Source organism: Elaeis guineensis, chromosome 7, assembly GCF_000442705.2.
Source record: "Elaeis guineensis isolate ETL-2024a chromosome 7, EG11, whole genome shotgun sequence".
Taxonomy (NCBI): domain Eukaryota; kingdom Viridiplantae; phylum Streptophyta; class Magnoliopsida; order Arecales; family Arecaceae; genus Elaeis; species Elaeis guineensis.
The window spans coordinates 9,181,711-9,198,750 of record NC_025999.2 but is presented as its reverse complement, the minus strand read 5'-3'; the positions used below and the strand labels follow the sequence as shown (position 1 = coordinate 9,198,750).

The window sequence follows — 17,040 nt, the reverse complement described above, 5'->3', positions numbered from 1 at the left end:
AAATCTCCTATGGTTCCTCCGGACCATGGTAACTCCTTCCCTTTCCTCCTTTTCTTTCTTTTTCCGGTCATCCTCTCGCCGATAATGCTCAGATTCGAGCCGGCGATCGCCGAATTTACCTTTAAACAGGGCAGCCCCTATTTTGTTCTTGATTTCACCTTTCGCCGCGGACAACAACCGCCATTGGGGGCATTGAGGCCGCAGCTTCGCCGCAGTTGGGAGCCACCATGGGTGGCTGGTCTCGATCACCCATGGCCATGCATGGAGAGGGACAACAGGGAGCAAAACCCATGTTTGAAGAGAAGAAGAGGAGAAGAGAGGGCTCTTCTCTCTCTTCTTTGGCTTATTTTAATAAAATAGTTCTTTTTATTAGTTGGCCAATTAATTAATCAATCAATTATTTATTTTCCTCTTAGATGGATTATAGAAAATTCTAGAAGAAAGATTTGAGACCGGGCGTGGACCCTAGTGAATCCCAATAGAGGGTTCTAGATGATTTATTTGATTTATTTGATTTATTTTGAAATATTAATTTGAATATATAGGAGAACAAGTCCCGGGACAAGAGGACATCGAGCAAGGTTCGATCCAGATTATAAACCTAGTGAGTTTTTTTCTCTATTTTCTTTCTCTACAAGTTTCTCTCTCTACTTTCTCTCTCTAATTTTTTTTCTCTCCATGAATTTCTCTCTCTAGAAGTCTTACAGACCAGTGAAGGATCCAGGTACTTAAGTAATCATGATCTTGATTGATCCTAAGAGAAGTGCTAGATATATGTTATTAGGATCGTTTATCCATAATTTCTCCACATATGATTTCTATGTTTGATTCTGGTCATGTAAAGATGTGGCTGTCTGCATAAGATGTCGAACAGAATATCTTATTTTCGAAATTCGTAAATCAAAGAGTTCGTTGATTGCTGTGCTTGGATCAATCATCGATATAAGTAAGAATCTTTGTATATGATCACCATTATATATACTACTTTTATTGTGGGATTTGTACCGTTAGTTTTATGTTGTTGAACTCGTGTTTGATGGATTTATCGTGTTTGAGATACCACTATTTATTAACTTTTAGCGTGAATACCTTATGTATGGACTATATATATATATATCAGTGATTGTGAATTGATTGTATGAGCATGTGGATATGATATACTTAATTTGATCCACTGTAAACTAGAAATTGATATGATGAAAGCAACCTAAATAATTGAATGAAAAAGATATGGTTTGGACTAGTCTCGTCATATGGACAGCTGGCCAGGAGCTTATGCCTGGGACAGTCTCTAGGAGCTTATACCTGGGATAGCCTGCCAGGAGCTTATGCCTGGGATAATCTCTAGGAGCTTATGTCTGGGATAGTCCGTCAGAAGCTTATGCCTGGGACAGCTTGCCAGGCGCTTATGCCTCGGACAGCCTCCACGAGCTTATGCATGAAATTTTGATAAGATAGCTATTGAGGCATAATCTTAGTCCAAAATCGGAAAGAAAAAAAGTTAAAGATCATGTGATTATAAAAAGAGAAATAGAGGACAAGATATGAAACTAATGCTGAATAAAAATGTTTCACCTGTTAACATATAATAACACATCTCTTTTGACAAGACAGATGATTGACATATATTTTGTGGATGTTTGCAATATTCTGAATATTGAATATGAGATTTTATGCCATATTACTTATCATTATTTTCATATTACATTATTATAATGATGTGATATGTGGGATTTTTACTGGGCTATAAAGCTCACACCTTTCTATTTCTCTTTTTCTTCTCAGAGTTACAGGATACTCATGATTAGCTATGGTTTGAGTTTGTGGATGAGCGGATGAATAGATAGAGCATTATTAATATCCAGCCGGATGATAGAAGGAATTGAATTTGTAATTGTATAAATTTTGCTCATTGTTATAAAAGTAGACATTATTATTTATAGATATTGAGGTATTGTAAGAAATTTTATGGGCCTTGCATATTCTTTAGGGTTTGTTCTAGGGAGTATGCAGCCTTCACGTATCCGACTCGAATGTTGGGTTCGGGGCATGACACCATCAATAATATCACAAATCCATGATCAAATTCTCAAGGAATGATTTACAGGAATAAGGAACAAAAGAAGATCTCCAACATTGAATCCATGGAATATATATAGTTACCTGTAAGCAGCACCAGAAACAATTTCATCCATGTTGTGAAGAACTAGTGTTCTGGATCTGGCTTTGAGCTTCTTGCTGCCCAGCATCATCCCCAATTTCAGCTATAGGGTTGTCTCGTGATACTTGCTGCTGTCTGCCATCATGTTGTTGTTGTTGCTGTTGCTGCTGGTGCTGCTGATGTGCTTGTTGCCGATTTCTCCTAGCTCTCCATCTTAAATACTCTCCAAGCAAAGAATTTGTACTGATTGCGATCCCAAACCCAGTGAATGATGAAAGCAAGACAGAGAGGACAGCAGCAACTCTGAGCTGTAAATTTCATGAAGATAAGACTTCAATATCTTTTGCAAGTGAAGAAAATTAATGCAAACTCTTCTGGGCTCAGAATATCATGGAGAAAGAACTCCTACATACCACGTTATAAAAAATATGAGCAAACAGGATTACGATTGCAAACTGGAAGGATGCGTAAGCCCAGATGTAACTTTTGCTCACTGTCAACAGGATCATCACATGTAAAAGTACAGCAGATCAGGTGTTCAGTGATGAAAAAGGAAAAGCTCATAAGAAAGGGAAAAATTGTGTGAAGATTATAATTAAATTTCTTAGAACATCTATATGTAAAATTGCTTAACATAAAGAAACAAAATTATTGGAGATATTTTAAAATGTCAAGTCATACTCTCTTTTATTTTGTTAAGCTGCTAAGCACACCCATGTAACCATAAAAGTTTCATGGTATTTATGGAGAAAATCTACAAAGTACATACTATCTGATACTGAGTATGTAGAACAGCACAACCAATTATGGAATAAGATCAGCTGGCCTAGGATCACCAAGAACAAACACCAAACAAAAATATTGACAAGAAGGAAAAATAACACTAGAGAGAATAAGTAACTTTTATTCAATAATAAAAGTATACAAGATAAAATATTATTCTTCTTCGCTCCCTGAGAATGTGACTCAATAAAGCGCATCCAGTTTCTACCCAAAGCTGCTACCAGGCGAACCAAGCAATAAAACACGGATGCATACCAAAAAGGAATGCCTCACTACCCCCCGAGTAGCCAAGAGATTTTGGAACACCGTTTTTTCCATCTCTTATAGCACCACATCTCCCATCCTCTATATAATAGAGAGGTCATGACCTCTTTTGAGTAGGACTATGTTAAAGAGTCAATAGACTCTTTCCTTCTCCAATTCCAATTCAAGAGACCACTTCTACCTGTTGGATTCAACTCAAATATAAATGAATCTTGTACTTTTGTGACTAGAACTCAAGAGTGGACAATTACTATGACGCTAATCAGCACCTACTATTTCAGTAGACGTTATGATTATTTTACTTAACATGCTCCCACGTGGAGGACAAATCTTGAATCTTAATTATACCACTAGCCAATGCCTCCTTGAGGCTCTCTTGAGCCCAGTTGAATCTTTATATAAACTAAACTCCAATGATCACTAAAAGACAAAATGTCTGATGGGATAATACTAGAATAACTCTAAGATAACTATATAACAACTAACCAAGATATAAATCCAGCAAGACTAAGACAAGCAATGACTCTTAACACTCCCCCTTATCAAGTAGCCCCCTACCAGCCTATTCCCTCCGGTGTTCATGCCAAAGCCGACAATAACTTCAAGACTCCCGCACAGCATCGACTTTATCATCACCATGCTGAGATTTCATTGAACATCCAACTGACACCAATGAGTATCTAGTGGTCATGGCTTGCAATCCTTGCTTAAAGCAACACTTGCACCTACAAATTCAGTACCAACTGTTGCATGTACCAGCAACCATGAATCTTTATTTGATTGTATCCAGTGCACGTCCACAATCTTGAACCAATTTGGTCCATGCACACTTGCACAACTTCAGAATTGTGCCACACGCAAATTTGTGGCCTCATACCCATGCAAATTGTGTATGCCCACACAGTCCCATCAATATGCCATGTGCATAATTTATTCTCTGCAAGTGCAACTCCATGTATCTGCTGACAACTAGTTCTCTCCAAACATGCCATCTATTCCCATGTTCGTTGTTTGGTTAAGATTGTGACTAGGGCTGCATCACTTATATCATCTTTTGATTCTTCTCATGTAGCTTCAAAACTAATCGGCTTTTCCACCTTGCTAAATACCAAGTTACAATATCAATCTATACCAAGCATAGCTTTTGCTTGATCTCTGGAGTTACTACAAAATTGGTCAGCTCTTTCATCTTGTTGAAAACTAAATCATGTCCTATACAAGTACCACATGGGCCTCATCTACATGCTCTGGCTCTTCAACATCATGACGGTCTAAATCACCACAAGAAAAGTCCGGATCTTGGATAGCTTAGTATCAGCTTCATCTATGTGATTTGGCTCTTCAACAATCTCTATAACTACATCAACCATAACACCTATCATCTCTGTAGCCACCTCAATATCTGACTAGCTCTCCAAATGGAGAGAAAACAACCAGTTCACCTTTCCTGCTCAAAACTGAAGTTGTAATATGCTGAAACTTAATCCAGCTATCAGGAAGAACATCCCACACTTTATTTGGCTCTTCTATCCTTGAATATGCATGAAGTTCTCATCCACCAAAACTAGAGGACAAAACATCACTATAAAGATTCGATTCTCCACTTTCTTCTTGTATTTATATTGACAAGTATATCAGGTGGCATCACCATGTCTGACCCACTAAAACACTCCCACAAATCTTGCTCAATTAAAAACTTAATGTAGAAGACTTAGCCAAAAAGGTATGCTTGCTCAAGAGCACAATGAACCACTTGACACATGGGCACAAAAAATTACAAGAAGCTCAAGAACACAGCCAAATCACAAACGCAATAAACCACCACAGAACTTAAAACACCCATTGAAAAAGTCCATGCTCTGATACAATGCAGAAAATTTACACACTATGTGATAATATATAGAACAGCATGATCAGTTATGGAATAAGATCAGCCAGCCCAGGATCACCAAGAACAAGCATAAACAAAAAAAAATATATTTGCTAGAAGAAAAAAATAATACTAGAGAGAATAACTTTTATTCAACAATAAAAGTATACATGACTCACAAAATACTAGGATTCACATAGGACTGAATTCAGATATATAGGGCTCTTGTCTTTATGTGATTAGAACTCAAGAGTGGATGGTGACTGTGTGGATAGTGACTGTGACTCTAAACGTCACCTATATTTTTAGGAGACTGCATCACTACTTAACATGTTCCCATGCTGAAGACAAATCTTGAATCCAACTCCTACTACTGATCGATGCCTCTCTGAGACTTTCATAAGCCCACTAGAATACTTTATATAAACTTCAATGGTCATTAAAAGAAAAAACATCTATTCCAGATGGAATAATACTAGAATAATTCTAATATAACTATGGAATAACTAACCAGGACAAATCCTGGCACGATTAGGACAAGCACTAAGTCACAACAACACTATCTGGTGTAAACATAGAAATATATGAAATGAGTTCGTTATTAAAGCATAATTGCAGAGCAATAATCTTGATCTAATCTAAGAATGGAGGAGGTTAAAGAAAAAGAAAGGAATGGTTTAGGATCCCTTATAGGAAGAAGATAACACCTGAGCCATGTAAAATTTAATAATTCTCTGTTTAGACAACCACCATCTTGTGAATTTTTGGCTTCCTCAGTCATAATGAAGATGTAGAAGAAGGTGGAAGTACAAGATCTCTTTTAAATCATTAATCATGCACTAATGTGCCAGTCAATACTCAGTAATGCGTGATACAAAAGAGAACACATCGTGCCAATGCCTTACCGGTATATAGCACTGGCACAATACCACCATGTTGATACAAGGCTGCCACACCACCAGCATACAATACCTCAATCCATGCCATTGATTACAAAGGAGTTGAAGGACATTGCCTTGGTAATAAGACCTTGCTACTGAAGTTAGACTGATTTATGCAATTCATCATGACAATCACATTCTTGACATGCTTCTACCAATCAACAAGTTTTGCAATAACTTTTAGATATTCTTGTAGATTGCAAGAGTTCATGAAGATCATTAAGGCATTAGATATGCATCCCTTGTGATAGTTCGATTGTTTTGTTCTGATAGCAAATAATGTAATCTGCTATTGGAGAAACCTGAATGGCCATAAGCAATAAAAAAAATTTGAGAAGATTTATCCCCTCCATATGCAGTTCAATCTACTTAGATGCTACAAAATACAAAATTAAGCCTTGTGTTTTGATTAAACTAATCCTAGGCTTCTAGAGCACAAGGAATAACTTAAAAGTTGTCCTTTATAAGTCACAATTCACAACTATAATGTTTCAATTAAACTTTAAGCAATTCTTTTTATAAAATGAAACTTGTACTGAAAAGCCATGCCCTTGGAAGCTCTTCATTATATGGTTCAGCCTTAAACACCTTAAACACATAATTGTTTATTTAGTTATTTTTCCTAAATGCAGCAGATATAGGACCACCACTGCACAAAGTTTTTGCATCCAAATCGATAGTCTCATCTAAAATAATATCCTGTACCCACTCAGTGTAACACTCACCACAAATATCTCCTGACGATCTCAGCAACATCGCTTTAGAACTTAGAACTATGTCCATTGAATGTTGAATGCATGGTTGTTCAAAGTCAAACTGCCATCTGCTGAAACAATATCTTCTACATAATTGTCTGGCTCTATGTTAAACTCAACCATAATAAGGCTGGAAAGAGAATCTGCATCAAGCGGCAATTAAGTTCTAGTGGATAATATTGCAGAGTGGGAAACTCATAGCCCTAGCATGGTGTACCTAGAAACAATATGCTTAAGATGGTATAGTTACTTTCAGACCTCCTCAATTCCTGATCAGACAGAAGCTACAGAAGATGGTAAGAGATGGACTGTTCATTTTCATCACCAGTAACAGAGGATGTGCAGGAGTTTCCAACTGCCATCAATTCTTCTGAAGATTCTGCATACAAATTCAAGAGACATTGGAAATGGTATAGCTCAGTTATCTCTTCACTGATAATTTTGTCATCTCGTCTATGGAAGTAGTGTGGACTTAAACTTTGCCCAAGCTAGTTGGGGCTGCCTGCTTCAAATCTGAATCTTCATACGGCTTACAACAAACATCTATATCTTAATAAAAGAAAACCATTGGAAATGGAACTGGACTGCCCCCTCTGCATGTATTCCTGGTTCTCAACAAAATGAATTGAGCAACCACCTCATTTTAGGCTGTTATTTTCTCAAATCCATCAAGAAACACTTTGGCCACCTTCAAACATTGAAATCCCTTCTAATTGTCTCAAAAGTTTCTAGATGACATGGAAAAACTCAAATTTCACTGGGAATTTCAGGATTGAAAGACATCCCGCATCTTTTCTAATTCCAACAATATTCAGTCTTCAATTGCTTTGGTAATGTCATGTTTCTTCCAGCAGATTGGACCAGGATGACCTCACCTCAAAAAAACATATGGTATGGGGAGTGCTTCTGCATTTCAGGTTGATCAACATAAACTGTTTTCAAGTTGTTTTACCTTGTAGCTCCCCTATCCTTGGTCCCTACTGGTATGAGTTTCCATTTTGAGTTTATACATCTTTTGATTGCCTTGTGGCAAAATGGATTGCACCTTGCCCAACTCTTTCCTCCAGAAAAGATACTAATATGGTTAATAAGGGACCTATGTTGATAAATAAGAGACCACATGTCCTAAGATCATGCATCTCCTATCAAATAGCTCTAATTCCTAACAACAAAACATGCCTATGAATTCACGGTTGCAACTAACATGTCTATAAACTCAGGTGATCAGACAGATCAAGAACAGAAATTGGAAACCTAAGGTCTATTCTCAACAAGATTGCTCTACATGATATGATGAGATAATGAAATGTCAATTACAAATATGTTGTGCTAAGAATCCAATGGGAATGTTTCGGCCCTCACAAGCAACAGGCATTATTTAAATGGTTAATAAAATGAATTTTGTTGTTAAAACCTACAACGATACAACTAGAATTAATATCATGAAGATCAAAGACAAAACTTGGATAACTTAATAATTTCATGTCATATTTCAGAACATTTAGCAAGACTTTTTCCTTGAATATCCAAACTTATGTATGCTAATTTTCTAAGTTTCTTTATCCAATTTTTAATTCATCATATTCTTTTCTATGGCTTTTTACTTTTTTCTTTTTAATTTATTATTACATTTCCTTAATTTCATCCCCTATAGTCAACAAAATCAAATATATATGAATGTCAAGAGCTGTATTTAAAGTCTTAAAAAAAGAGGGGACAATATTGTGGCAGAGAATAGTCAGCTTTTCTACTAAATAAGACATCACATGAAGCTACAACATGTTTAGATGTGGCCAAAATGAGAATATTGAGATCAATATGCAGTAACATTAAAAAAAAAAAGATAAAATAAGAAATGAAATCATTTATAAAAAGGTAGAGATGGCACCAATTAAGGATAAATTGAGAAAATGATGACTCAGATGGTTTGGACATGTACAACATAAGCCGAGAGGGATACATATAGACTGAAAATCACATGGGATGAAATGGTAATAAAGGACTTGATATCTTTACACGTTTCAAAATGCGTAGCCCTAAATATCATGGAATGGAGGAAAAGAATTCATGTAGCCAACGGATTAAGGCTTGGTTGAGTTGAGTTAAGACATCTCATGAAGCTACATAGGGAAAGAATAAAAGTAGAAATGCAGCACCTAGACTTAAGGAAAATTGCCAAACCTAACAAGCAGAATCATCTGATCAGGACAAATTCCTCACAGCTGAGTCCATACAAGCTGCAACTCTGTATGATCCGATACACATATTTTTTCACTTCACCTGACCTGTATTCCTTGTAGCATTTTAAATAGCCACCCATTACCCATCTCTAAGCATATTCTACCTTATAAAATTTTATCAAGTGATATGCTGAAAAAGGTCCAGTTAGATGCAAAGCTCCTGGCTTATAAATCTTATAAGTTAGAGACATTGCTTTTCTAAGTATCAGTATTCTAGCTATCAGTTCTGGTAAGTTTGAAAGCCATGGTGTAAAAGCAACATATGGTTGACCTAACAATGCATGATACATTAACTCTATATAATAGATCTGAAGATTAAAAGGAGATAAGTAAAGCTTCCTCCAATTTAATTAAGTTGTGTGAGAGAAAACCCATAAACATAAATGAGAATGAAAAATTCATCTGAAGATGAAAATGATGACGTACCCATTGTGGAAGCTATCATGGAAGAGAGTAGACCCAAAACACAAGAAAAAGGCAAAGATATGGAAAGTGCACGTGAGCCCATATCAGTAACCTGTTCCATCAAATTTGCTAGCTGTAATCATGCGACTTGGTAAAGTTTATAAAGCTAAAACTAAACATAACATGCTTGTCCTCAAACTTATATGGTTTTGCAATGAAAAGAAAACAAAAACTTTTGTTATGTGTGTGGGAGGAAACTCACCAAAAGTTGCTCCAAGAAGCAGAAATAGGCAAGCATGCTTACCATGACTAAAACTGGGACATCCTGCCAGACCCTGTCAGAATGTAAAGACAACATTTAATTACTCATATAAACATATCATCAGCCTTCATAAGTGAAATTATAAAGTTAGGGAAATTGGAATTATAAATACTGCAGAAATACATTTGTTCTCGTTTAAATCTACCAAATGTGTAAATGCTACAGGTCTAATAAGCCCTGCTGTCTTATAGTTCTTGGGAATGACTTCTCTGAGAAAACTTGCAGAAATATGCTGGACCAAAGTCATGCCATCATCTCAAATCATGTCAAACTTTGACAACATCCAGTCAAATTCTTAGATTTTATTCTTCAAATGCACCTGAATTGTCTTTCTTCATGATTTAATATTGCCTTTGCCATTTTTCTTAATCATCATCCACATCTCCATTGTTATAAGACATTAGCTAAAGAACATATAAAAAACAGAGTATTAAGATCTAGAAAATAGCATGGGAATAAACTATTGATAATTTGACATTAACTTGTGTTATTATACCAAGTTCATGGAGTTATAAATAGTAGAGACCGTTGTCTGAGAACATGAGAAAGCTTCATCTTTTCCATGGTTCAACACAAAGTATATTAATTTATCCAATCGCCATTTCTTCATTGACGAAGGCCATGTTTAGTCCAAGAGATAATGCACAGGAGTCAGTTTCAACTACAAAAAATAAATATCTAATAATGCACCTTTAGCTGCCCTGAAGTTACTCCAAGGAGCCTCATCTTATACTTCATTAATTCAGTTACATTTGGGAACCTGGTAAGGTTGCAGGAACCAAGAGGACTCCTTGCCTCATTCTTTACTAGCAGAATCCCCAAGTTAGTGCCTTACAAAATCAATTAACAGACTAAAATCCTACTACTTACCAAATACAAAGGGAAATATGATCACTTGCCCATTCAAAGGGGACAAAGAAAAACTGAAAAAAAAATGAGGATGCTCACTCCTGTATTCAAATATTCTGACATGCTGATAGCCATCTCTATTTGTTTTTTCTTTATGGGTTTTCAACATATCAGTCTACAAAATCTTGATATTTGCATATTAATCTCTCCAATATTTTGATTTGCATATTCCCTGCCTCTGGTATTGTATCTCTTTGCATATAAGTTCCTTGGGTTTACTCAACGAAACATGAACCGAGTATTCTTGGTTTATTCTTCTAAACGTGTCCATTTACTGACAGTAACCATTACACTTTTTGTTCAATCCTTAAAAAAGAACCCTCAACAATTGGATTGATGGTGCGATGGAGAGCAATGGGTAAAATGAGAGGAAGAAGAAGAGATTTAGGAGAAAACCTAAGTCTTGAATCTCTCTTGAATTCAGCCCACTTGAAGGGCCTCTAGTCTTTTTTCCAACTATAGCAACTGATAAACACAGTTTGGTTATACACAACTAGTGACAGGACTTCTATGCAAAAAGAAAGCAGATCTCAGAAATTAATATGCAAATTTAAGGATTGGATTAAGTAATCCACAAATATGAAAGACTATAAAGACCAACGTTTTCAGAACCACCCCGAACCGCCCGATTTGGGGCATACTGAGTCGAACCGGCGCCTAACCGAGCCGGTTCAAATGTGGTTTTAGGCACCGAAAACAAAAAAAAAAAAAAAGGAAACCTCCCGGTTCGCCCTAAACCAGACGGTATATGGCCTGAACCGGTCGGTTCGGGCTTATTCGAACCGAACGGCCCGATTCAGTGGTTTAAAAAGAAAGAAAGAGGTAGAAAGGAAGCCGAAAGACTTCCTCTCTGGTTCTTTCATTTCTCTGATGCTTTCCCTCACTCCCTAATGCCGAGAACACCAAGAAATTGTCGGAACAGCATGGATTAGAGGTATGTTCTCCTTCCTAGCTTCCTTTCTTCTCTTCCCCTCTTCTTTTGAAAAAAAAAAAATTCATGAAAAGTGAAAAAACAAGGAAAAACTATGTCAAAATAACATTATTTCACACTTAAATTTGTATCATATGCGATTAACGCTGTATCGGAGTGATATGAATATTAATTAATGTCACTAAATACAATTTGAACTTCAAAACATTCAATAATCACTAAAAATTTCGTTGAATACCCCTTTCTTAAAAAAAAAAAAATGGCATGCCGGTTTGGCCGGCACGCCTGGTCGTTCCGCATGTCGGTATGGTTCGATACCGGTACCGTACCGACCGACGGCCGGCACGGCCACCGGTACCAGTACCAAAAACCTTGGTAGAGATTGTTATGAAAAAAATATTCTTATAAATTTCCAAATTCAATTGTACTGAGAATTTGATGTCTTTTTCTTTGTTTTTCCGGAATGCAACAACAGAAAATTTACCCAATGATTCACATCTTTGCAATGCAACTTTTACTAGCGAATGCACAAGGTGAGAAACCAACACCCAATCAGAGAAAATATGAAATAAACTGAAAATTTGGTATATAATGACAGAAAACATGTGTTGCATGTCTCCACAATGCAGCCAACTAGAGGCAAGAAACCAAATATCTACTCAGAAAAGGATCATTTTTATCATTTTTAGCCTAATTAAGAACCTCTCTGTGGACAAAAATACTATTAGAGTATAGAGATTCTATTATATCAAAATTCAAAGTGAATAGCACTCTAAGGGTTGAAATCATTTAAGATTCCACAATTTCCAAAGCTAACCTGTACCGAGCAACTTCTGTTTGCTGAAACCCATTTGGTGGCCGCCTGTTTGCAGTCTGAGGATTCTGTATTCTCAATAATGTTACAGGTAGGTTTTTAACTTCTTGCTTGCAAACATCACATGTCTTATTCCCCTTAATGCTAAACCACTTCACAGCACATTCTTGGTGTGCAAGTGCAAGTTCCCCTTTGCAGCTACATTCCATTTTAAGAGTTTCTCCTCCCTCTGCCAGTTCAACCAAACATATCCTGCAAACTGCCTCTTCTTCAGGAATGTCTTCACCTTCATCTTCAGTTGCTGCAAGGATTAATAGGCACAGAGAAGTGTAAGGTTTGTCCTTGGTTAAAAATATAATGCAGGAGAGATTATTATATGACAAGAGATCAAAATCAAATTTTACAAAAAATATACTAGTAAATTAATCATTCCAGCAAGACCTTGGAGACTGCTTGCTTCTGGGCAGTAATGGAAACTGAAAAATAGATCAACAGTACGTGCATAACAATAGATTCAATGAAGTTATTCAGAATGGAGAGTTTACAAGACTAAACACAGGGTTGATACCATTTACTATCTCTATAGCATCACTTTGTGTGGCAGTGTTAGCAGCAACAGGACGAGGGGTTGCTGAAATCACACGGATAAGAGCAACTGAATCCATCCGCCGTAAACTTCTGTTTTTGGTGAGTCCTGGCACTGATAATGAGCGTCTGATTTGTGTCCGAACTTCTTGGTTCTGCCAGACACAAAAAAATCTATATTATACACCCCGAAATATCTGATCTTGTGAATGCAGATTACCAATATGAAAAGTCATGAAAAGATGTATATTAATCGATCTACAAGTGAAATCTGGTCCAAACAATGGATTGAAACAAAAGCTGCGTCTCACAAACAAATATATGTGATGCAATAATCTGGAAAGCTACTAGTTTTGGTGAATGATTTCAAGCAGTTCACTGCAAGCTTAGCCTTGTAGGAGGGCTAGTATCAGATTTCAGCCTGCTTCACCCATAATATCTTGAGAAGAAACTTCCATAAGAGTGGTACTACTGGGAAAGATGTGGAAATGATTATTGAGCAAAAAGCACTGCAGGTGGAAATGATTATTGAGCGTCTGATTTCTTTGATGCACACAAGCCTTTGGATCATTTGTGATTTCTGGCATATGGTGGAAACACCATAAAACCATCTTAATCCTAAAACAGAGAGAGATATAATGATCTAACCCTAATTCTGATACCCATTTGAATTAATAATAATCTGTCTCTTGGCATCCTCCAACTTTTGTTTTTCCACAGCACCAATGATTAACAAAAGTGATGAAAAGGTCATATGGAATCATGATAATTGAAACTCTGATATACATGCATGATATTTCATGTCCATTTATCTCATGCATTTAAAGATTGCATTATTTAAAAAAAAAAAATCTGACAATGAACGTCCTTTATTAAATTTTAATTTAAAGGATAAGATCTGCTAAGATAGCTACATACCTATTATTATACAAAACAATGTAGGAGACAAGCAGAAGCATAATACATATATAGCAGTGCACATCAAAAACTTACATCCAAATTAGACATGTCAACCACATGTCTTTCTTGGCCTGAACCTGGACCTGAACTTGCAACTGGTGTCACGGGTAACGAATGTGTTATTTTTGCTGATGCAGAGGATAAAACCTTGGTAAGAGAGAATGGTTTTGATGTAGAAGGTTTATCTCGTCCTTCTGAAGATGTTGTTCCTGGAATGAGGAGGATTGTTCTGTCACTCTCTGGAGTTGAACTTTTTGTCTTAAAGCTCCGTTGAGAAAGCAGATTCCTGATAGATGATTTTGTCCTTGCCGATGCAGGCCTGGGGGGCAAGCCTGCTCTTGTCGAACTAGGACTTGGAGGTATATTAATTCTTGTTGATGAAGGCAACTGGTTTTCCAATGTTCTTGTAGGTATTTGTAAAGAGGAAAGATTGGGCCGTCTAGAATGATGAGCTGGTGTAATTTCTCCTCCATTTTTTTTGTCTTGGCCAGATGCCTGCAAAACCATTCAGGATTAACAATCACATATCTCTTACATAAACTAGCATCTCAATGTATTAGAGAATGTGTTATATACACCAAAAGAACTAGCTGGTGTTTTTGAAACAGCACTATTCTTAATGAGAGATGACTGAACTCTAGAAGAATTGCACACCAATGACCACTCCTTCAAAGTCAATGCAAGGAATCCTCCTCTCATTTAACTGAAATTTGGTAACAATACTCATGATTTATCAATCAAATAAAAGCAAATTATTCCTCTAACAATGCTTTGGAGGTCTACTTCATGACATAAAGAAAGTTTGAAAAATTGAACTAGAAATGCTTAGTAGAATACATAACATGGTTCACAAACTTCAAAGTTTCGCGGAGCTTTTAAAGCAGAGCACAACTAGGCCACTTTTGGCCAAAACTAACTCATGGGGAAAAACTCAAATGCATATATGGAAATCTATGAATTTTTTTCATTAGTTGTTTATTTATTTATTCATATGTTTGTCAAGAAGATATGTTTTCTTTAATTAACCAAGATTTCCCCCTTTTGTTTGCTTTCTTGTATATACCTGAACTTAGATTTAACAAATACTTAGAAGATCTGGAAGCATCACAATGCTGTTAGAAGAGAATTAGAGGAACTCCTTTTCCTTTTTAATGAAAATATGGATATCCTATGCATTTAGTCTCTTCTGTCCTAGATTGCTATTAAATAGTAAACCGATACAGTACACTCTAAATATGATTCTTATTAGCATCTCATTTATACAGTACACTGTAAATATGATTCTTATTAGCATTTCATTCAAGGAAAAGAAACCTTGATTGTTTCAGTGCATAACCACCAAAAGTTGCATCCGAAGGTCCATAAACAATATATTAACTTTAGAATTGAATCTAATTTATTTTATTCTTCATTCTTTTATTCTACCCAGCAAGTTTATGGATTCTATTTTTAAATTTTCAACTGAAATTGCCAAAACCAGGGCAGAAACAACGGAAACCATCAAAAGAGCTGAAAGCAAAACTGATCCAATCCAATCAAAACTGAAACTGAGTTTTTGAACCTTGGCATGCAAAGTATAACCCATTATCAACTAAAATTTAATCCACGCACTGGACAGAAGGACATCTGAATTTCCCGCAACAATTTATCCACTGTTTCTCTACATGAGAAAATCAACACAAATCAGTAGCTTGCTGTTGCATTGAAAAATGTTGAGCAAATGATGTAATCCAAAATGAAAGCCAGCAGACACTGGCATTGCATTTCTTATATGTCTGAACACACTGGACAACTACCAATACCATGAACCAGTTCAAAATCAAGATCAGTTCATCGTGTTCCATCCCAACAAACAGATAATAAATAAACTTGTTGGAAAACCAGGTGGGCGCCCATGATGGGTCGACCCGACCTGATTCAAACTGCCAAGCAGTTTGATGCATGGCTTAGTGGCCATGTAGAAAGCCACATGTGTGGCAGTTTATTTTTGTAGGACATGGGCCATATTGGTGGTTTTTGTGCTGGTGAATCCATATAAAAGGAATTGCATAGAAGACATCACAGGGGAGTGCGTGAAACAAAAAAAGAAACAGGGGCAAAAAGTTCTTCGTTTTTTTGTGAAACAACATAGAAAACAGAGAAGGCCTATTGTCCCCTTAATTTTCTAATGGGAAGATTACGACTTATGCTCAATTGTTTAGTTTGTGATTTGCACAGTTTTTATTTCTCTCTCTCGTGTGGCATATGGACTGTGAAAAGTGAACCCATTCCATCTGTGATTGAGTTACGTTCCGGCCAGTGATCCAATCGACAAATTTGATCCGGGGATTTGCAAACGCCTTGATAGAAACCCATAAGTTCCGCTTCTGAATTTAAATTCTTAAATTGGTACCAAAGCAAAGTTCGGTTGTTTCCTGGTCTGCTACATGATTTTGAATGCTGTGTGTATGATTAAATTTGCCCTAAAGTGCCATACTTTCATTTTATGAAATTTCGATACCACTAATGCCATGTTACTGTATATATTGAATTAGACTATGAGATTTTACGTGAAAGAAGCCTATGACATGTTGATTAAATTTGGTATAATTAGTATGAATCGGAATTAAATGGCATGAGATATCGGTAGATTAACATTCTAGAACAGAAATTTCTTTGTGCAATTTATTTGTGTATATTACATTTCTGTAAGTAAATCCGGTACCGTTATAAAATTCATGTTACCAGATTTATTTTGATATATGGCTCGTTGTTTTTCCGTTACCTGTAGAGAGAGAGAATTAGGCATTTGAATATCAGGGATGAAAACGAATAGATTTTAGGGGCCTAATTGAATACCCAGAAATTTGTTTTTAGTTTCAGAAGTTAAAAGTATCTTTTGAAAACAAATTCCTGTCTCACTTAAAGAGTTTGAATTTAAACACATGATTTCAAAAATTCTTGAGAACTGTGCATGGATGACTGTGGAAGTGACTTTGTGTCATTAGTCTCCTGAGAAATATGCATCGATGACTGTGGAAGAGACTTTGTGTCACTAGCAAGGTCCGCTGTACCGGTACCAATGCACGTACCGACATCGGGCCAGTACAATATGATACCA

At 36.4% G+C, this 17,040-nt stretch overlaps 1 protein-coding gene across 1 annotated transcript in view; it reads right to left on the bottom strand.

The window, feature by feature from the left end:
• Positions 1-17,040, bottom strand: part of LOC105049083 (uncharacterized) — a 35,893-nt gene that overhangs the window by 5,676 nt on the left and 13,177 nt on the right. Inside the window, exons 2-8 of the mRNA XM_010928629.4 lie at positions 13,974-14,435; positions 12,964-13,135; positions 12,399-12,696; positions 9,682-9,754; positions 9,441-9,531; positions 2,575-2,654; positions 2,164-2,469 (exon numbers count right to left, since the gene is read on the bottom strand). Coding sequence (XP_010926931.1) covers positions 2,188-2,469; positions 2,575-2,654; positions 9,441-9,531; positions 9,682-9,754; positions 12,399-12,696; positions 12,964-13,135; positions 13,974-14,435 — 1,458 coding nt within the window. The 3' untranslated portion in view covers positions 2,164-2,187. The remainder of the gene's footprint in view (positions 1-2,163; positions 2,470-2,574; positions 2,655-9,440; positions 9,532-9,681; positions 9,755-12,398; positions 12,697-12,963; positions 13,136-13,973; positions 14,436-17,040) is intronic.